The sequence below is a fragment of the Physella acuta genome, unplaced genomic scaffold (genome assembly GCF_028476545.2).
Source record: "Physella acuta isolate Inbredline_101_S28 unplaced genomic scaffold, ASM2847654v3 ptg002032l, whole genome shotgun sequence".
NCBI lineage: Eukaryota > Metazoa > Mollusca > Gastropoda > Physidae > Physella > Physella acuta.
Window position 1 is genome coordinate 25,016 of NW_026733536.1, and position 23,349 is coordinate 48,364.

Below are 23,349 nucleotides of genomic sequence, written 5' to 3' on the forward strand. Positions count from 1 at the left end.
AATCTCAAAACACAACTACCTCTTGTCTTTTGATATCTGTACTGGTTAGCTGGAGTAAAGATTTTCCACTTGCTCCTCCCAAAGTGTCCATCCATGTTAGCTGCTGCCTCCTTTTTGCTGGAGATGGGTGTGGCAGTTTGTATGGAGAAGCAACTTGTGGCCGGGGAGAACATGGTACTTTAAAGCTTTTGTTCTCTGGCTAGAATGTCAACACAATTGAGTCATCAAGCAACATTGGAATATTTAAACTTAACAAATCAACTAATTCTTAATGCCTCAAATTTATATTGGATCATATTCAGTCTTGTCAAGATGTCTACTAGATAACTGTCATATCATTACTTGCTTACTAGATGAATGGATTTAAATGACTGTTTTTGTTGTGTATACTTTGGAAAACCTATTTATAACTTTGGATTGCCTAAGATATAGGCTACTGTAACAGTAAGGCAAATAGTGTCTTTTTTTGTTGTTTCTGTAACAACAGTTTTGAAAAGCTGAATCAGTAGTAAGGATTTACACTTTCAAAACAGGATCTCTAAAAGGCCACCTGAAAATAAGGGTTTTAAAAAACCCACAGACAATCCATCAAACACTGAGATGGTATCAGCATGAAACCCACAGACAATCCATCAAACACTGAGATGGTATCAGCATGAAACCCAACTGGTGGAAAAAATAATCAGCCTAAAAAAGAGTGGTGTTATTTATGGATGATTCCTTAAACAAATTTCCCAAAACAATTTAAGGTATTGCCAAGGTTTTTCAGGTAAAAATTAGACATTTGAATAAACCATAGAGAAGTTACTAAATTTTTATAAGCAAATACATATTTTACAAACTCTGAAACCAAAATGTGCAATTTAAAAAACTCTGAAACCAATACTGCTCAAATAAAAAAAATGTTTAATGCCAAAATGCTTTGATTATTGATCAAGATTTTGTATTCATACCATATTATTCTCAAGTTGTTTTTTGTGGTGTAACACAACACTCTGTAACAATGAAGCAAATGATATAGTGCAAATAACACACACAAAAGCCTACCCACTACCCAATATACTCTATACATTAACAATTTCATTGACCAAAATTCAAATAGACTAAAACATGCAACTATCTCACATATGACATTTTAAGAACCAACCCCAACCCTCCCACAATAAAAACATTTTTACTATTTTGTAGCGAGTAGGACCAAAACTAGTTACACTATTTACTACAAAGGTAATCCAGAAAAGAGTAATATTTGATACAATATTTCCCAATAAACCTAGTATAAAAATAAGCCAACTTAAAAGATATTATTTTTTTATATAGCATTACCCAATGAACCTAGTACAAACTTAGGTCTACTTTAAAGATACAGTAGTAATTCAACTAAGGAGAGCCCCAACATACAAGATTTTGTTTAGATATGAGCTGTTCTGCTGGCAAAAATTTGCTTTGACAAACAAGCAACACTTGAGAGAAACTGATTAGTGATTTAACAGTTCATGGATAAGAAACATCTCAAAAAAGTTGAAACTGATAGTGCGCCTGAGATATATAATGACACTTGGCCTTTTGAATGTCATTAGTCTTAAGTCTTTACACTAAAGCAACTACACTTTACCTACGTCTATGTATACTAAACATGTTATGGAACATCTTCTGAGTCGCTGAGCACAAAACCAAGCTCCTTTTTGTGTTCTGGACACAGTTTTTATTTTCTTTTGAGTAAAAACATTGTACTGTCAAAGCGTAATGAGCGCATCCTAATTTCTTGCTTTCAGCTGATTGCAAAATGTAACTTAAAGATACTAATCTTGAGTTTTTGAGTAGACACTTTTGTAATTTATATATTGGATATTCTCTACTAAAAAAGTATTACTTATTATTTTTTCAATTAAATCCCAAACATGTTTTAATGAAAAATTTAGCATTAACCCTTTATTTACGGAATTAAGTTCTGAATGAAATTTTGTCTTAAACATTGTTTTATTTTATTGCTTTTGGCACACTTAAAGCATAAGTCGAAGAAAATTTAGTTTTGTTAATTTTTGATGGACCAAATATATATTGGCACTTAAAAATCTGTCAGTAATGTAGGACATTTTTTCCAAAAAATAAACTGTAAAATTTTATTAACTAACAACAGGGCATTCTTTATTATAATCATTTTTATAATTTTTGCACATAAACAAAGCACAAAAGTATATTTTGAGTATGATTTTTACTGGATTTTCAATCGGAACAGATCTTAGACCTTCATCTGATTACCAAACATTCCTCATTGAAACATTCTTGTCTGTGGTCTTTCTGGTTGCCAGACTGAACCTGCTTTTGCTGGAAGCTTCCAATAGAAGTTACAATGAGCCACATAAAAAAATATTTTGAAAACGAAAGGCTAGTCATTCAGTAGACTACTACTAGTAATACTAAAATGATTGTAGCCTACTAGAATGTTATGACAGGCCTACAAAACAGCCTAAAATTCATAAATAGAAGTGAGCTCCGTGTGTTTAGAATAGACTTAGTGGCTTATTGTTGTATGTTTCCTGATTAAAATTTAGCATAAAGATCTATATTATAAGCAGAAGCATGGACTATTACTAGTCTACAGGTATATGTTATGTACATACAAATTATTGTAGGCAAGACAGTTTTCTGCAATACATGTAACTAACAAATCTTACTACTAGAACTAGACTTATGCATACAAATAAACTTTACTAAACCTAGTAAACTAGCATGCAACTTCTATCTTCATTCTTGTTATTCTTTTACTATAAAAATTTATATTTAATTACAATATTGTTAGGTAAACCATATCCTAACCTTCATCTAAATGTATAAATATCATTTATTAAGTACACTTCAATAATTTATTATCAAATAATGTTTACGTCACTCCACATGGAAAATCTGCCAATATTCAAGAAATCCTAAAAATATGACAGTATGCCCAGACTGTGCTCCTAAGTATTCATGTAAACATTGATCTAATACAAAGACAATTTGATAGTATTCATGTAAACATTGATCTAATACAAAGACAATTTGATAGTATTCATGTAAACATTGATCTAATACAAAGACAATTTGATAGTATTCATGTAAACATTGATCTAATACAAAGACAATTTGATAGTATTCATGTAAACATTGATCTAATACAAAGACAATTCGATCAAAATTGAATAAATAGAAGTTAAACGCACTTATCTGACTATTGAGATGCCAATAAAAATATTTGGGCTTGAAAAGTTGAATATTAAAGTAAAACGAAGGAAAATTAAGAACACTTGTGAGATCTGCAAAGCACGATTGTGAACTACCGATACAGGAAGAGATGGAATGTAGCGCCACACCAGTCATTTTCAAAAAATGTCAATCCGGCCAACCACCGTTGACTCAGGGGAGATTAAACTATTATTTATATCAATAATTTTAAAAATTCAACTTAGATTAAAAATAATAGGCCCTACAGACGCTTATTTAACATGGTAAATATAAGTACCCACAGTAGATAAAGGGTTGATAGATCACACTTTTACGGACTATAAAAACAGATAGATAACAAGTGATAATTTAAAAGTTAAAAATGGGACATAATTAACATAAAGAGATTTTTAAAGAGTGTCATAGGCCCTACTCTAAAATCTAGATCTACTTCTATTCTCAATAAAGGGTTTCAGTACAGTTATAACTCAATCTCAATATTTTTAATGAACTTGGCATATGCACATTTTTGAAGAAACTGTTCCTGAAGGATATAAACAAGCAACGAAGCGGTGTATGTTCTAAACCAACATGCAGGGTTTGTACACATTTTGAAAATGAAATTCCAGACTTATTCCAAACTTTTTTGTAAAAATTGCAGACTTTATACAGATAACGTATTCAATAATAATTCATAAAATGATGCAACATTTTAAGTACCGTATAATGACATTTATTTTCGGAAATTGAGCTAATGTTTCTTTCTCTAGGCAAATTGACAGAAAATGACTTTTCTAAGGTTGCCTACCCCACTCTTTAAAGTTTAAATTATTAATAATTATCATTAAAAAAGTTTTTAAAAACTCTTGTTTTCTAATTGAACTAAAAAGTAGAAAATAAATACTATAAATCACAATAATGCAAGCGATCACTCTACTATAAGCGATGAAAAACGTGGGGCGCCGAAGTAAAAGTTTTTTATCGGTCATTGTTAAGATAAGATGTAAAAGTTATATTACTATTGATTAGATAATACTATTGACTTTTATTAGGGAGCTTGTAGAGAGTCATTAGGAACTGTAAGAAAATCACGGCGCCCCACGTTTTTCATCTTTTTTTTTTTTTTTTCATCTTTTTCTGCTTTTTAGTCTTTGTCTGTTTGTTTGCATTCAAATCTTGCAATCGATTTTATCTTCTCGCATTCACTTTTTTTTTTTGGGTAAACGAAGAAAACTCGTAAAAAACACGTGCCTTTTCCAATCTGCATAGGTTTGTACACAAACACCGCGTGACCACTACACAGTAAGCAAAAAGAGGGAGAGTACCGAACCTTGTTTTCATCAAATTACAATTACTGGGTTATGTCCCTTTTTACCCACGTTTTTGTACAAATATATAGGGGTGTAAAATGATCAATAAAATGTTTCCATGGATCAATTTAGTAATAATAACAATTGAATATTCTATTGTCATCGGAAACAAAGCTTCCCTGAAAATTTCAGCGCGCTAGCTAACTGGGAAGTGCCCGAAATTTCGATCGCAAGATTTGATTGCAGAACCAAACAAACAAACAAACAAACAGACGCGAAAGCAAGTTAAAGAAAACGTGGGAAAATAGTTGATTAACATGATGAAACTATTGTTTCCAAAAACTTAAATTATGCTAATTGTTCTTTATCTAATTGCATTGTTTTCAATTAAATTATAACTAAAATAGCAGTCTTATCAATTACTCAAAAAGAATAATAAAGTAATTAACTAATTTAGATCTGCTGTTGTTGAGTAGCCTAGACTTATTCACCCTAGAACCTAGATCTAATAGATAGTGCTTTGGAAATAATAGGCTACTTAAGAAAAATTTGGAGAAAAAAAAAACAAACAACACTTTGCAGGTTGTTACCACATCATTATTTATGCTTATGGCTGAGAAACTTTTGTCTGCTATTCAAATTACTGGTATCCACCCCCCCCCCCCCACCACACACACAAGAAACAGAGGGGAGGTCACAGTAGTTCGTACATCAATAAGCCTGTGTAATACATCCTAGCCAAATTTTCACAACATACTTGGGGTTGCAGTGAAGTTCACACAAATTTACATATCAGTGACCGCATTTACAAGGAGGGATGGGTTAGTCTAGCCCTAATCGGCAGCAGTTGCTAAGATTTCAAAAACAGTTTAATGGGAAGTGAATTAAAAATACAGATAGATAAATTATAAGTAGACTGACTCACACGCCTCCCTCGTAATTTTTTAATATGACTGCCTACCTGCAACCTTAGACAAACGTAAGGAACAATAGCAGGTAAAAGCAGTCAACGTTTGTATGTCTGATTCTTCTTTCATTAAATAACAATTTAAAATACGTGCAACACGTTAACACGGTCAGTCACGCAGCTACATAAAGACTGAGGTCTAACAATCTCCCTAGTGCACAGCGCAGGAAAAAAAATGGGAATAAATTCACTAAAGTATAGCCTTTTTGTTGGTCGGAAAATAGGGACTTTGTGGACAAGTTTTGTTTTTACAACTAGATTCTCGACTTTTTCCAGACTTTTAAAAACTATGGCCCAAAAAAATGAGCGACTTCCATACTTTTTAAAATCTGAAATTCTCTTTTCTAAATTCAAGACTTTTTCAGCATTTCCAGACTGCATATGAACCCTGAGAATGAATTTTAAAATGCAAATAAAAAGTATTGTACTCAAGTAGTGAATGTTTTATTTTTAAAGGACTATGTCTTCTTTGGAAAATATTTGTTTAACTGTTTAATTTGAAAATTCTGAGTAGGTACATCAACAAACCAAATGCTTCTCCAGTTACTAAGTATTTTTAAAGTGACAGCAAGCTGGGGAAATGACTACTATTGGGTGGGGGTGTGAGGGAAGGGAGAATTCTACTGCGGGTTAGGATTAGGGTAATAGCAGGTGGGTAATGTCTTAGACCCTGTGCTATTATTCATAACAATAACTTTATTTCAAGCTCAGTTGCTGACACTCCAATACAATGTTTCTAATGTTCTCTAATTTTAAAAATTTTCATTGATAAATTGTAAAACCGTGGCTACACCTTTCTAAATAATTAAGTAGTAAGCCAAATAACTACGTTAAGCTTTGAATACTCCAAACTATTAATTATCTAAGCCTATATTGTAGATGCTACAGGTCAAAGGTCATGCTTGTTTTGTAAAATGTTCTATAACATGTTCTGTAAGTGCGAACTTGTTAATGTGACAGGATTGAGCCAGGTTTCATAGTGTCAAAGAGCAAATATTCTCAAGCTACTAATGGTATCTCCAGGTTCATTACATTATAATAATTCAAACAGTGCATTAAAAATAATTGGGCCATGATAAATCGCTGCAACCAAATTATAGTTTAGTAGGTCTAGTCTTATTATTTTGTTAACCTTACACAACATTAATTGTTTAATAACCCCCTTTTATCTTCGTTATTCATACAGCATGTCAAACCTACAAAGATGTCAACTAAAAATAACCAACTTAAACTGATATAGGAAAGTACTTATTTCAGTGAATGATAGAGGGAGCATGCAATGTGCTTAGATCCTCTCACATCAGGTTGAGGACATCTTTCGCTAAATAAACGCAGTTTTTCTATTTGATCTGAAAACTTTCTGAGTTTTCAAGTGAGCTTATAATAGGGGACCAGTGCTATGTTTTGGCATCTGCTAAGCTATTTCCATCTACATCTGAAATAAATCAAGAGAAAAGTGTGAACTTACATGCTTTTGTCTTCCTGGTGATATCAGATTAACAAGTGAGGCTGAAACTCTTCGGAGTGTTTGTTTAGATTTTTTCTGAAAGAGACAGTTTGTTATTTAAAGCTTAAATGAAAGAGACAGTTTTGTTATTTAAAGCTTGACTGAAAGAGACAGTTTTATTATTTAGAATGTTATTTTTTTGTCTAGAACAGGGGTCGGCAACCTGCGGCTCGCGAGCCGCATGCGGCTCTTTTGATATCAAGATGCGGCTCTCCAGCTCCTTGCACAAATACTAATAATCTTAATAAAAAAATAAAATATTTGAAATAAAAAAAATGTTAGTGGCTCTTTAAAACCAGGGAAATTTTGAAAATTTTAACTTTTGGCTCTTCAGCTTCAAAAGGTTGCCGACCCCTGGTCTAGAAGAAGTTTGTTTCTATTAAACATTAGTTTAATAGAAAGCAAGTTATAATTTTTCTATACAAATATATTTTCTATAGAATATATTTTCAGTATGGTTAGAACAATTTTAAATAAAGCAATTTACATTTTGCATACTTTTATTATGTTCTGCTCGATATTCTCAGCGATTAGACCCAAAAAATTTACAAATGGCAAGTTAGCATCAGACACTAATCCTCCATTGTTAAAACTAGATGGGTATTGTTGAATAATATGCAAAAATAACGATTTTAAGCATGTATTTCTGAAATGACCATGAAAAATTAATAAAAAAGGGAATCACGTTATCCTCCGTTTTGACAGCCATCATTACCATGACGACAGTAAAAAAAAAGTGGGTCAAACGACAACCTAATTAAATTGCGCCCCTTGGCCCACAAACCTGCCCATTGTTTATGCAGAGACAGAGATCTAATACTAATAGGTTAAGAATAAGTTTGGGTTTTTGTTAGAATTAGGGATAAGGCGTATGGGAGGGCTGGTTCAAACTAAAAACTTTCTATGTGTTACAATAGCATCTTGCTACAAACTAAAATCAAAGCTTTCTACCAACCAAAGTTTCCCTATACCATCCTCCCCTACCAACCAAAGTTTCTCTATACCATCCTCCCCTACCAAATGAAGTTTCCATATAGCATCCTTTCCTACCAACCGAAATTTAGCATCCTTCCCTACCAACCAAAGCATCCCTATATCATCCTTATTTACCAACCAACTACCTACTATGTTTGAGTGTTTTTGTAGGTGACTATGTTAAACATATTCTTTCAGAACAAATAAATCAAATAATGTACACTATCTAATGCATTATTACTGTCCTCAGTAATTATTATCTAAGCCTGAAATACCTGTAATTTATTAACTCTAATTAATTCTAAGTTTAATCCAGTGCCAATCCATGTTCCATAAACAATGTGTTCCATCACATCCCGTGAACTGTCAACCCTACGTAAGTTTTATGACTTATAAGCAAAACACATTTATGTTAAATTAGTTTGTAGGCCTATATTTTTAACTAACTGCATACCCGTGCTCCACCATGGTGAATCTTTTTTAAACGTACAGACTTATGAACAGAACAAAATTAAATACAAACACAGATGCAAACAAAAACACAAAAGAAAACACACATGCAAACACAAATAAAAACTACAAGACAAACGCAAAAAAAAAACAAAAAAAAAACAACAAACCACAAATGAAATCGCAAACACAAACCTAAATGCAAACAATAACGCATACATTAAAAAATAACTTAAATGCAAACATATACGCATAGTGCTCAGTCTAGCCAGGGGCGCCATATCACACTCTGCTGGTGCGCCATCTGAACCGCCTGATTCAACTTAGTAAACGTCTATAATACCCCAACTTATCTATATTCTATAGCACTCACTTAAACGAACGTAGGGGCCATAGCGCTCACAGGAAGGTCGGGACGCCAAACAGCACTCTGTTGGGGCACCAGAGAACGCCCTGGTTTTGATATAAACCCTTTTTACCCACAGCTTATCGCACTCTTTAAAATGAAAGTATGCACCATAGTGCTCACAGGATAACCTAGGTCACCAAATCGAACCCTGCTGGGGCGCAGGCGGACGCGCCTGATTCGATTTAGTAAACAACTATAATACCCCCAGCCTGCCCACAAACCAAAAGATAGAAGTAAACAGAGGTAATTAAGAAGCGGCTTCTAAACTGTTATTGATTAAAAATAAAAAACAGTACGTTCAGTGTATAAAATAAATAAAAGGCAGTATTTAACTAAAATATCAGTGTTTTACCTAACACATTGCACTTTATCAATCCATGCTAATTATATTATTCCAACAGTGATGCAATAAGCATTCACATATTTTTTTTTTACTTATATTTATATAACAATACTAAGCGCGAGTTGAATTTCCTTTTAAATTACCTCCCCTGGAATAATTATTAAACATATTTATTGATTAGTTTTATTCGACCCAACTTTATTAAAATGAATCCATTTTTCTAGGCACATAAGCAAAAATATTATTTGACATTGATCCATTTAATATGTTTTAGCAATGTGAGTGCATTTAACATTTTCTTCACGTTTGTTTGTTAGCATATACTAAAGAGGAAAAACTTTGCAGACGATTAACATTTTTAAAGTCCTTATATAAGTAGAACCTACTCCAGTAATAAGACACTGAGATGCAAGTAAAAAGCATAGCATGTGTTCTTGTACACTTTTATGGTTCTAAAATCCATAGTGATGACTGAATGACAGACAGAATGACTGACACACTACTTGGCCGCTTATATTATAGATGAAGTTGACCTTTTTTTATGAACATTATACATGGATAACACTGAATACTAGTGCCATTGGACGATTGATTCCTGGGCCCCATATTTGACTCTTGCTTATGAGCGATCAACATCTCACCTTTGCTGATATGCCACTAACATTCAAACTTGTGACACTAATGTTGTCCTCGTTGTTCTCGCTTTTCAATTTTCGCTTACGCTGAAAAAAAAAAAAAAAAGGTTCGATATAGTCAATGATTATTGTTGCCTATCGTGTCTTTAGTGTATATCCTTTTTTTTTTTAGTGAACGTAGGCGCCATAGTGTTCACAGGGGAGCCTGAGGCGCTTTGAGTCGTGCAATGTACGGGGCGTCGACGGTTGCGCCTCTTGAAGTTTTACCGCTGAGTATAGTATTACTCCTTACCTGCTATTCAGGGTGCACGATTAGCGGATGCCACGTGCTAACATAGCCGCTCTGGAAATCTGGGCGCCAAATTGTGTATTGACAAAAATCGCACCCTTGCAGGCGCCACCCAAAGTTTCATGGCACACCGATGAAAGGTGTCAAATCGCAACAGACTTTTATTTTTTATATACCGTATATAAACAAAAATCGAACCCTCCCGTGGCGCCGCCCTAGCGAAATTGAAAATGATTTTTACAGAACCCTTCCTCAGAGTGTTCTAATGAACTCACCAAAGTTTGATGGAGATCGGATGAATGGTGTGAAACTGCAATCGACTTTTATTTTTTATATACCACATATAGAAAAAAAACAAATCGCGCCCTGCCGGGGCACCACCCCTGCGAATTCGAATTTTTTTTCGTAGAAACCTTCCCAGAAATTTTCTCAGCAACTTCCCAAAGTTTCACGGCGCTGTAATAAGAGGTGTGGTAATGCATAAAAGACACACAGACAGACACACATTGCTTTTTATATGTATACTAGCGTACCCGTCCACGCGCAAAGCCGCGGGAATAGAAGAAAGTCCGACGAAATATATAAGAAGGGTTTCATCAATGTGTTACCAATTCTACATTTTTAGACTCGTGACCTAGTTTTCTAATAGTGAGTTATTTAAATGTAAACAATGCCTGCGCTTGTGTCATAAATATCGGGACACGGGTTTACCTACACTACCGCATGAAAACCTTGAGTGTACATTAATCATTCACTGAAACAATGAGGTAGAACACACTTCGGTGACGTAGGGGGGCACTCTCAGGAGCCCCCCCCCCCGATTACACTACCGCATAAGCGCGGCGTACGACCCTTGGCTCCTTAAAACTAACAGGTGCCATCGCCCCAAATAGCATCCTGTTAACAATGGTGCAGATTGCGTCATTCGCTTAAGTGACACAAGTGAACAGGATTTGATATTTAACACGTAAAAAAATTATTTGACATGTTTTAAACATCAGTGGGACTGATGCAATATGTTAGCATTACTAACGGCCAATTATTAGATGCTCGATCTCAATATCTGATTGGATTATCTAAAAATAGATGCTAATTGCATCATTCGCAAAGTGACAAAACTATTTGGATTTTTTTACAAACAAAAAGAAACATCCCAGTTAATAATCTAACCTTGGTTAATTTTTTCTGATTATCAAAATAAAATGTATTACATGGTCCTCAGCTGCCCATGTGAGCCTTTGGGGGCTGAAACAAACATTTTTATTTGCAGCCTAATCGTACCCTACCAGGGTACGCCTGATTCAATTTAGTGAGCGTTTCTAACGCCCCATCCTATCCATTGTCTAGCACAATGTTTAGACCAAATGTAGTCGCCATAGCGCTCACGGGAAAGACCAGGGCCCCAAATCGCATCCTGCCGGGGGGCTGCCCATGCAAAATTAAATCCCCCCTCCCCCACCCACCCCAGAAACCTTCTCGGGAGTATTTATCAACTCCCTAAAGTTTTATGGCACCAGGATAAACTGTGTCAAAGTGCAAAAGTCTTTTATTTTTATATACCGTATATAGAGAAAAATTCCACCATCCCGTGGCGCCGCCCTTGCGAAATTTAAAATAAGATTTTTTTTTACAGAAACCTTCCCTGGAGTGTTCTAATCAACTCTCCAAAGTTTGATGGCGATCGGATGAAAGCCGTGAAACCGCAATCGACGTTTATTTTTATATACGGTATACAGAGAAAAATTGCACCCTCCTGTAGCGACGCCCTTGCAAAATTATTTTTTTTACAGAACCCCTCCCTGGAGTGTTCTAATTAAGTCCCTAAAGTTTCAAGGCTATCTGATGAACGTTGTGAGACCGCAATCGATTTTTATTTTGATATACCTTATATAGAGAGAAAACAAATCGCGCCCTGCGAAAAATAGCTTATGGTTATCAGTATTTCTAGATAAATTAATAGTTTTCTCGAATTAGATTATCTGTGAGGCTAAAAAGCAATGATTTATATCAAATATTTAAGGACTAAAATAATTTAATAAAGAAACTCACTTATTTATTGTGTTTTTATACTTTTTTTTCCTTTTAACTAATTATTTTCGATTTGGCCTTAAATTTAGTTTATAAAATAATAACTGATCAAAACGCAATGTGCTTTACTATACTTTGAACGATATTAGCAACAACGCAAAGAAATAACAGCTAAAAATACAACACATTTAAAATTACATAGGCTATCAATACTTATTGGAAAAGCCAAATTATGTACATTATTAGTCAACACAACATCATTCAATGCACACACTGATTAAGAGACTTAAATGATTCCGTTAAAAGCCCGGCTGTTCAATTGTATTTACTTTGTTTTTTAAAGTAAATTGTATTAGTTTGACCAAGTGTATACAGTTTGTAGCATATGTCTTGATAAGAAGATTTAAAGAATCTAGATCTAAATCAAATTTGAATGAAATAGTTCATTTCTTCAAATTCTAAAATTGAAAGTTGACACCATTAGTGTTGTGTTCTTTCCGTAGTTTAAACATGTGGCATGTGATGTCATTATTTATTGCGTTCTTGTCACAACCATAAATACTTTACCAGTTGCATAATTAAAAATGTGTTTCTTTCTTTAAATAAAATTTAGTATATACATTTAAAACATCCACCATATTATTTTCAACAAAAGTTCGTATCTTTAAGTTCACCATACATTGTTGAAGATACTGATCTCTTAGGCTCAGGACATGTGGACAGAGAAAGAGAGAGAGAGAGAGAGAAAAGAGCACATGGGCTTGTATATATTCGGATAGATGAACTATTCATGTAGATAATAATCACCAAGACATAGTATATTTACTGTACTGTATATTGTAATGAGATAGTTCCAGTGCGTTTGAATAAAAAAATCTTTTACCAACGGAAAAATACGTACAAATCTGGGCAACTCAAATCCAGAAGCAAAAGACAGACGTCGGCTTGACTTGCATGTTAGTGGAACCCTGTGAATGATTAAACTTTCAGTATCATGGAGAGTGATGAACTCTGTGAAAGATAAAACTTTAAATAGTAATTTGTATTTACACTCAAACAACCAATCCAGTGGGGGTTAAATTCAAGACAAAAAATGGTCAGCAGTTTTTGCACCTTTTTTGCATTTACTGTCTCACCATTTTGAATCTCAAAAATTGTCTTTAACCGATACCCTTATCTTAAGCTGCTACTTAGTCTACTACAAGTAACTAGACAAACTTACTTTCTTCTACTTACTTAAAGAGCCCTTGTTCATCCATTGCAATTGACCCGATGGAAATTAATGACAAAGCTTTTTAACCTAATAATTTATACAGGCAGCTAAAGTAAAAGATATAACATTAGGTAAGCTTATTCATTCTGATCATTTTTACTTATAACTAAGATTAAGATTAAAATTATAAAAAATTATTCAGTGTCAAATCTCATCTCATAATCATATCAGGAGCTCCTTACACGACTAACACAGTATTTTAGTAATTTAGTAGAAAAGTAAGTAGATCTCTAGATTAGTAGATTCTAGACTAATACTAATTAGTAATAATAATTAGACTTTAGATAGTAAGCAATCGTTTTAGGACCGTAAAATCGTCAGATGGTAGTGATGTGCGGAATGGTAACTAACGAATATGTCTTTATTCTGTGCATGTTTATAACATATTTTACACAATATAACAGACAATTAAATAACAAATCACAATCAGGGACCAAACCAATAAAACATATCCTGGACTGAAATTTAAAAAATGGTATTTGAGACAACTATATCTGCAATTAAATATAAGAAGCTGCCAGCTAGTTATGTGACAGAAGGGTGGCTAATACAATTTTAGTATCGCCTTAATTATTTTGAAATTTTATGAGGATTTATGTTTTTAAAATGTTACATAGATGTACCTAGTGCCTTTTTTTAAAAACAATCTATATATATAAATCTCTTCATGGGTACCTTACGGGACACCACCAAGACGTAAGCGCGCCTAGCAGTCCCCTCTCTTCCTCTCTATGCATATTGCTACCACCCCCACCGGTCGGGTGAGCTGTGGTTCACGCCAAATATTTACAACCGTAGTGACGGCTATTAGGGGCAGATAATTTAGTTCAAAATTATTTCAAATGTTAGGGGAGGTAACTTAGAGGAGGCTGCTTTCATAGGGGGGGTGTAGGGGTTGGGGGAAAAGAGGGTGGGTTGGGGTAGTTATCATCCTTAATGAGCTACTGATAGTGTTTTAAAGCAAATATTTTCAGTGGCAGCATTGGTAGTGTCAAATTCACAAATCATGAATTACTGAAAAGTATAAAATGAAACAACAGCGGGTGGGCTCGTTTTAACTAATAGGTAGTATGTAGCATTTGGACAAAGGAGATAATTTTTATAGAAAAACCAGCCCAGAACTCTAACGTTAACTAATTTTTATTAATTTTAAATTAATATGATATCAATTGCCAATACACTAAGCAACAACATTTTCAAAATCTACTGAGGTTCAGCTATAACCTAGTTCAATTACTTTTCATTTTCTTTCATTTTTGCCTTTAAAAAAATGTATTTGAAAATAATAGAGCCTATAGGCCTATGCTCTAAATCAACTTTATTTTAATATATAAACAATAGTTAAACCACCTCAGCTGCCCACATTTATCACGCTCATTACATAACAAAGCCTAGGATCAAAAGAGAAAGCCGACACGGTACAAAGGCTGTCATTGATGCAAAACGTTAACACTCTCCAAATTTTATCTGCTACTTATCAACAATTCATAATTTGTTAGTTCGACACTACCCCACCACCCTGCCTTCCCCCCCCCACTCCGCCCAGTGAAAGCAGCCGTTTACAGACAACAATAAAAATATCAAGCAGAACTTATTATCTCCCCCTAGTTTCAAATCGTTTAAAAACTAAATTATCTGCCCCTAATGGCCGTCACTTATTCGAACCAGCTCTACTATTGTAAACATTCGGGGTAAACCATAGCTCACCTGACAGGTGGGGATGAGGTGGTGGCTAAGCTGCGTGGTGTCTCGTATGGCCCCCATGAAGAGAATTATATATATAGATGTTATAAACCATAATGCTTTTAAAGTTTACAAATATGCTACCGAAAAAAATTAACAAGCACATTAATAAACACCCAAAATTTTACAATTATCAACAATGAAATCAAAATATTTTTGTGACTTTCTTTCTGTGACTTTTTTTTCGATAAAATTTTTCTTTTGTGACTTTTTTCTGTGACTTCTTTTCCAGTGACTTTTTTTCTGTTCACGTATTGGCTATATGTTGTTTTTTCATATATTGACTATATAATTAGTCAAAGTAAAAATGCACTTTTTTTTATAATAAAGCATACAACCGAACAGTAACAAGCCTGATTACTAGATCTAGTCTAGGACGATTTTACGTACCTATAACTAAAACGATAGATTACCTGCCTATCCTATAGTCTATGGTTACACTATGACTCACTATGTGACTATAGTTAATAGTATAATAGTCTAGTCTAGTATAGAATAAATTAGAATAATAGACTAGAACTAGATCTAAATCTAGTCTAGGTCTACTACGGTAGTCAGTGTAGAGTACTGTAGACTAGTGTAAAGTACTGTAACTGTAGACTACTGTAGAGAGTGTGTAGGACGTAGTAGGTAGACTAGTAGTTGAGTCCAAGTAGTAGTCTAGATTACTAGATTGCTCTAGTCTAGATCTTGCTAGAGTGTAGCTAGTAAAGTACTAATAGATATAGTTATAGTAGCTAGATCAGAGTAGATTTAGAAATCTAGATCTAGACTAGAGATTCTAAATCTAGATTCTAAATCTAGCTAGAACTAAATTCTTTCTAGCAACTACTAGATCTACTAGTATGGTAAAACTCCATTTTAGCGTATTGTATTCGCCCCTTCACGTTCACCTCTAGTTGAGCGTATTTTATTATATAAAATACAACAACCAAAACACACAAAAACGTTAGAAAAACACTAGGATTAAGTAGGTGGTAGATTAGATATGGATCTACTTATTTTTTTATGAATGTGTGTTTTAATTTGAAAAGGTAAAAAAACATTTTAATTATGCATTAGGGCCTACAGGTCCAATTAAATAGCATGTGATTGTCGGCAGGAGAAAAATCCCTACATGGTGAAGGGTTCACTGTGAGTTCACATTGACTCTAATTATCAGCATACATCATATTCATAGCTTAGGGCAGGGTCATTGTGAGTTCATATATGTTTATTTATAGATCTAGTATAATGAGTGCGAGATATTTTTAACAATACAAACTTAACCTACTTGCATTTAAGAGTTTCTCCTAAAATGACACAAACCTATTTTCAAGAGAAAAAAATAGCTAAATCTAGTGCACATTCAAATTCAATATTCCAAATTTGGATTTTTCTCAAGTTTTGACAAAAAAAAATTAAACAAAAATTAAAACAAAAGTTGGTAAAGTCATGATAAAGCGTTGGTTATTATTCCGGAACTGTACAGTCTGAGTGTACAGCAGTAAAAAACAGCAAAATGATGGCGTAGTCTGTCGAGCCGCCCCGGAAACCACCAGAAATACTGTAAACCATCATTTATTTGCCACCATATTATTTTTAATACATAGTTTAAAAATGTGCAAAGATTGACTTTAGTTGCATTTTAAATACTGTTTTGCTAATTATTTTGTATTTCTAATTATTTTAAGAGTATGCGCTAGTTATTGCTGCTACTAAACATTGTTCTAGTTCTTCTTACTACTTTTAACTTTTGTAAATCTAATTGTCTTATTTTACTAACAGAACTAGAATCTAGAGCTAGTTGTCGCAAATCTTCTGCAGGTTTTTTTCTGTGTTTCTTAAAAAAACATTAACTACTACACTCGACTTTATTAACAATATTCAGATTTACTAATTGTTGCTAATTTTCTGTCAATTAAACATTAAATTAAGTTAAAACATTAATTTAACGAAGTGTCTACTCGGAAGTAGATTTTTCTCCCCAACGTCTCCACTTAGTCGGCAAAAGATAGCTCTGCACATGCGCAGTGACCTATGGCTAGGGTTAGGGCTAGAATGAGGGTTAGGGGTAGGATTAGGGTTAGGGATAGGATTAGGGTTAGGATTAGGGATAGGATTAGGGTTGGTGTTAGGGTTCTGCTGTTGTAAACACACGCATGCGCAGTACCACCGAAAACATCGCCGCTAAGGCAAATCGTAGTTTCTCTCCATTGCGCATTCGTATCTTATTCCGGCTAGAATCGGCCTTAATTTAATGCACTTGACTCTATTTTTATTTCAATGGTCAAATAAAATATGGTTTACTTACAGTAACGAATATTACAGAAACTCAACAAACATTACCAGATAATTTCAGACGCTAATATCGTGATTTTACCCAAAAGTTCATAAAGAAATAGATTCTAGAATCTAGATAGATTAGATCTAGAATCTAGATCTAGTGTTTTCCTAACATTTTTGTGTGTTTTGGTTGTAATATAATAAAATTAAAAATAATGCTCAACTGGAGGTGAACGTGAAGAGGGGAATAAAATACGCTAAAATAGTACTAATTTACTAAATCTAGAAAATCATAGTGTGTGTAGCTATCTACTACAGTAGACTAGATTCTATACTAGAATCTAGTGTAGTTGTCTAGTTAACTACTAGATCTATATCTACTTTATCTAGATCTATCTATCTCTAGTCTACTGTCACTGTGTTCTGTGTAGGACTGTAGGAGAGGTGAGAACTAGATCTAGATTCTAGAATCTACTACACTGTACACTAGTGTGAGTGTACTGTACACACTGTCACTGAGTCAACAGACTCAACACACGTTACACAGACACGGTAATCTATCGTTTTGGGTACGTAAAATCGCCCGCGGCTATTAATGTACGAAAACGTTACCTCATTGTAAAGGCTGTAATAGAAGTATATTGTGATATGTTTGTGTCAAATATTATAGATAAATGAATAATAAACCTAAATCAATGGCTAAATATATCAATATAGGCCCGAAATTAACTTTAAACAGCAGTGTCTGCAAGCAAGATTTGCTATATATTAAACAGCAGCCATTTGTAAAATAGAGTGACTTCCGCCTGAATCTTGCGCTATAAGTCTATAAAAATAAAACTTTAACAAGATGGCTGCTATAGTAAATGAGCATGGTTGCATCTGTTGGAAACATCGCTGGTGTTCATTTATTACGGAAAAGTTTTAATTCAATTGTTTAGAAACAGGTACATAAATGAAACAAGTAAACATTTTTGTATTTTTCAAAACATAAATCCTCCTCAAAATGTGAAATAATTATTAAAATGTAAGGAGTCACCTGTTTTTCACATTACTAGTCGCGGGCGATTTTACGTACCTAAAACGATAGATTACCACAGACACTCAGTGACACTGGTATAAAAAATCATCCCTACTACTAGATTCTAGATCTACTACTAGATCTAGATCTAGATTAAATTAAAATTATATAAAATATAGTTTATAGTTTATAGAGTCTAGATCTAGATTCTAGTTAGATCTAAAATAGGACTTCATTTTTTTTCAATTTGTTTTTGTCTTTACTTTTTAAAAGTAACTTTGTTTAGCATACAAAATAAATATTGAATATGGCGGCAGGGTTAAAGACACCCAATCAAAAAATAGATCTATATTTAATATGCAGTTGAAGACAAATAAACAACCTGCTTATTTCGGCCAACGGTGATCTATATTTAGGTTCTCTGTGGCATGTAGAGGAAATATTAATAAGGAACGTAGATATATCATCATTTCACACCAGGTCGGTCGATCCTCTTAAGGTAGAGAGGAAAAAATGATGTCTTGATAGTTATGTGTTATTAAATTGTTTTATTTGTTTAAACGGCCAATGTGAAAAAAGGCCTTTGTGCCTACAATTGTAACCGTTTTTTGAATAAATTTGAATAAATTTGAATTTTGTCATATTCATTAATCAACCAGAGTTTCTTCCATGCATCTCTTCGGGGGGCTTTGCCCCCCCCCCCCCAACGAAATGGAGTTTATATGTAGAAAATATATACTTTTAACGGTGTCCGCCCCCCCCCCCCCCGAACGAAATGGAATTTATATATAGAAAATATATACTTTTAACGGTGTCCGCCCCCCCCCCCCCCGATGAAAGTCTACCGCTCCCCCGAAAATTTCCAGTGCCCCCCCCCCCCCCCCCCCCCCGGAGAAAAAAGTCTGGAAGAACCAACCTTCAAGCTGACACATGGCACGGGGCAAAACGTAACAAAGCTACTATAGTGCAATCTAGTTACCAAACTCTTATTTAAAAAGTTACAAGCGTTGTTATTGGCTGTATTTTGTGGACATGATACGGTAAATGATGATACGGTAAATAAATAGCAGAACTAGCATTTCTTCCAAGTTAAGAGATTCCTGCAGCGTTTATTGAACTTAAAAACATTTTCCATCAAACACGGCAAGGCCTGGGGCGGAACTACAGTGCCGTCAAACTCCGCAATGTGTGTGTGTGTGGGGGGGGGGGGGGGGGGGGCAGGCCGTTTTTTGGTGTGTGTGGGGGGGGGGGGGGGACAAATGACCTTAATTAATACTTTTAAAGATTTTGAATTTAATTTTTGTGCATTTTTGCCTAAATATTTGGTTTGTAAAAAAATACTGTAGATGCTATACGATTATCTTTACTTTAAAGTCACTACCACGCTCCTCCGAAAACATTGACATCCATTACACAAACTGTAGTGTAAAATTTAGGCTAAACTTATACTTTTAATGACTTTTGTGACTCGTCGCTCCTCTTTGATAGCCTAATAGGGGACACGTAACTGTTTGACCGATCCTCCAAAGTGGACTGTGGCGGATGGGGCAGGGGATGGGGACCAAATGGGCTCGAAAATTGTTGTCAACTTTATTTATATGTTTATAAAGTTATTAATATTGTATTTTTTAAACCATCATCAAGACCGAGTTCTACTTCCCCTACAGTTAGAGACGCTCTCGAAGGCAAAATTCTTTGAATAAAAAAACAAAGTCCATAGCTCGAGAAGGCCCTAGATATGTAGTTGAATCTCATGATATGCGGTACTTCTTTGCGGCATAATTAGGGGCCCGAAATCCATTGTACATTTGTTCATATGTAATATTGGTAGAACTTCTATCCTGTATTATCCTGTATCCTACAAATAATAAAAAATAATATAAAATTAGAAACTTCGGTTTTGTGTATACGTTTACGTGTTTTTGCTTTCATAAGAAATGTCATAGTGAACTTTTAGGGCCTATACTTTTAATTATCTACCCTGAGTAAGTTTTATAACGAGCGACACTGACGTACATAGGCGCTTTGTTTTCTCTTTCAAGTTTTTTTTTCGAGCCGACACCAATCCCACTCCTCTTTCTTAGCCTCGCAAGTATTGAATAGATAAATGAATCGTTTATAAACTACTTCCTCACCGTACTTTCACCACTTTCAGCACATTTTGTCAGACACTAGACAGTAGTATCGTAGCGGCGGGGGGGGGGGGGGGGGGGGGGTGCGAACCGCACCGTGTGACACCATTTAGGGGGGTGACACCAAGGCAAAAAATAGCAAAATATATAAAGAAAAATGATAATTCCACTTAATCAAGTGATTAATTCGAGTGTTAAATAGTCTTTTAAGAGCAAATTTGACAAATCCCGACAAGGGTGGAAGGGGGTGGGGGGTGCAAATCGAAAGTTTTAGGGGATGCAAATCGAAAATTGAAAGGTTGATCCAGTGAGCGCGCAAAATTGAAAGTTTGAAAGGGTCTGGGAGGGTGACACCATTAAGTGCCACACCGGGTGACACCCGACCTCGCTACGCCACTGCTAGACAGCACTGGTTAGCAGATATAAATTTACTTGCATTTACATTATAATTATCTTAACGGCATTCCAAGTACCCAAAACACAGTTGAGTGCTCGCACAGGAGGTAGCAGATATTCGTCAGAAAGATAATCCTGGAGTCTTTTTTTTATAAACTAAAACAGGAAAAAAAGAGTGGAAGTTGAGATGAGGGCAATATCGTTTGATGAGCCTACCCCCCCCCCCCTCCACAAAAAATAATCACGAAAGAAACGTTATCCCCAGAAAGAGGATAGTATAGCAAATGTAATTGCCGAACTTGACAGAAGTACACTTGAATTTTTACGTGGCATAGCATACAATTTATCATAATAGGCCCTATTATTTTCTATGTTGTACTTTAACTTCATCATTATGTAGTAACTAGTTTTTAATAAATATTAAACATGTCCGTAATTGTAGTTTGTTGTTTCATAAAACTTGTCGACCTTATGTCCAGTCGACCTTTTATCCATGTCGGCGTTTTGCCATGTTGACCTTTTGTCCGGTGCCGGAGCGCCCGAATACTTTAGTTTAGAATACTTTAGATTGCGCTTACTAATCTAAATCTTGTACTTAACTAAAGAATCTAAAATCTATACTAACTAGATGTAAATAAACTATATATTACTACATTTTATGTCAAAACGAATATAAGGATCTTCAATTCCTAAAAGTTAAAAAAAAATATATTGTTCCTTTTCTGCGGGTGCGAAGCTCTCAACAGCTGATTGTTGACTGGCGGTGTTCACCACCGTGGCGGCGGACGTATGTACCGCATGATTTAGGTCACGTGTTTAACGTTGGCCGAAATAAGCACTTCCAGCCAGGGTTAAGAGTGAATCTTTTAAAAATTAGGACTAGATTCTAGATTTAGATCTAGATTAAGATTCTATCTAGTAGATCTAGAATCTAGATAAGATCAAATCAAGAATCTAAATTAAATTGTGATTCAACAACCGGCAAGTAAAAATTTAAAAGTAAACTCGAATCTAGATCTAGATTTAGTAAGTTATTTAATTTACAATTTTTAGTTATCTCTAGACTAGAACAGTAGATCTAGATCTAGAATTCTAGATCTAGAATCTAGATCTAGAATCTAAATCTAGCTAGATCTAGATTTAGAGTCGATTTCTTGTCGGTAAATTTTTAGCGTAATCAATTCGGCTGCAGTAGTAATTAATGTGCGGGAGAGGTAACTGATGAATATTGAATATAGATTCTAGATCTAGATCTATGTAACTATGTCTATGTAAGTAATGTAGGCTATTTTTTAAAATAAGTAAATTAAGTAGGCCTAGGCCCTAATATTTAAGTCAAATTTTACACGACTGAATACTGAATAGGCCTAATGAATATATTCAATAAATCAATATATATAACATAACTAACTGCTAGATCTAGCTACTAGCTAGGGCCTAATTAATTGATTTAAAATAACAAGTTAAACAAGTATTAACAAGCAATGACAAAATCAAAAACAATTTAAAATATCATGAAACTAACTTTAATAAACTGACAAGGTATTTATTTGAGGTAAATTTTAATAGGCCTAAATAAAAACAAATGTAGGAAAAAAAGTCACAGGAAAAAAAAAGTCACAGGAAAAAAAGTCACAGGAAAAAAAGTCACAAAATATATTTGCATGATATTTGTTAATACTTTTTTATGTAGGCCTAGGCCTATTAAATTTTTAGAGAGTGCAATTAACTTAGGATTAATTAAATGTAATGTAATGTGTGCAGGCTGTATAGTATACAGTGTATACGCATAGGAATTTTTATAATTCATCTAAAAATATTTACGAAGTGACTAGTCGGAATAAGATTTTTCTCCAAATATTTATTATGAAGTATGTAGATTGTAATTATTTTAAACTTAAGATTAGTAGCATTTAATAGAATGCTCCAAAGTCCACGTTTTTCATCGTGTTTTTTTTTAAAATATCAATATTAAATTACTGTGAAATGGTAAGTTCATTTGACTTGCTGCCTTCAACTCATGGCAACAATAGTTATGTTTAGTAGTTCAACCACCTTTACTGCCCACATTTATCACGCTCATTACATAACAAAACTTAGGATCAAATCAGAAAGCCGACAAGGTTCAAAGGCTGTCATTGACGCATAACGTCAACAACACAAAATATGTTCGGACAATGTCTACTGAGGAGAGGCCGACCAGAGAATAGCCTACGGCAAAATGTGCCTACATTTCTTTTATAATTAACTTTTCTACAGCGTATTTAACTAAATACGTAACAAAAGTTGAGAATGTTGTGTTAATTATCTTAGAGTATTTTTACTTACAATTGTTATAAATCATAATGCTTTTAACGTCTATAAATAATTTATGCTATCAAAAAATACAACCCACAACAATA

General features: G+C 34.2%; 2 protein-coding genes across 11 annotated transcripts in view; one reads left to right on the plus strand and one right to left on the minus strand.

The window, feature by feature from the left end:
- The window catches only part of LOC131931788 (neuroepithelial cell-transforming gene 1 protein), a 40,003-nt gene extending 18,331 nt beyond the window's left edge, over positions 1 to 21,672 (minus strand). Inside the window, exons 1-7 of one of the 6 annotated variants that reach the window (XM_059288632.1) lie at positions 21,601 to 21,672; positions 13,354 to 13,437; positions 13,019 to 13,085; positions 9,807 to 9,887; positions 6,950 to 7,024; positions 954 to 995; positions 20 to 199 (exon numbers count right to left, since the gene is read on the minus strand). In XM_059288632.1, coding sequence (XP_059144615.1) covers positions 20 to 199; positions 954 to 995; positions 6,950 to 7,024; positions 9,807 to 9,887; positions 13,019 to 13,085; positions 13,354 to 13,376 — 468 coding nt within the window. In that variant the 5' untranslated portion in view covers positions 13,377 to 13,437; positions 21,601 to 21,672. Of the gene's footprint in view, positions 1 to 19; positions 200 to 953; positions 996 to 6,949; positions 7,025 to 9,806; positions 9,888 to 13,018; positions 13,129 to 13,353; positions 13,797 to 18,682; positions 18,744 to 21,600 lie in introns of those variants that run through there. The other 5 variants (XM_059288630.1, XM_059288628.1, XM_059288629.1 and 2 more) reach the window with 5 other exon arrangements.
- LOC131931789 (transmembrane reductase CYB561D2) overlaps positions 3,592 to 23,349 on the plus strand; it is a 40,185-nt gene continuing 20,427 nt past the window's right edge. The window contains exon 1 of one of the 5 annotated variants that reach the window (XM_059288637.1): positions 3,592 to 3,802. The gene's annotated coding sequence lies outside the window, so the exon portion shown is untranslated. Of the gene's footprint in view, positions 3,803 to 21,762; positions 21,974 to 22,199; positions 22,219 to 23,349 lie in introns of those variants that run through there. The other 4 variants (XM_059288635.1, XM_059288636.1, XM_059288638.1 and 1 more) reach the window with 4 other exon arrangements.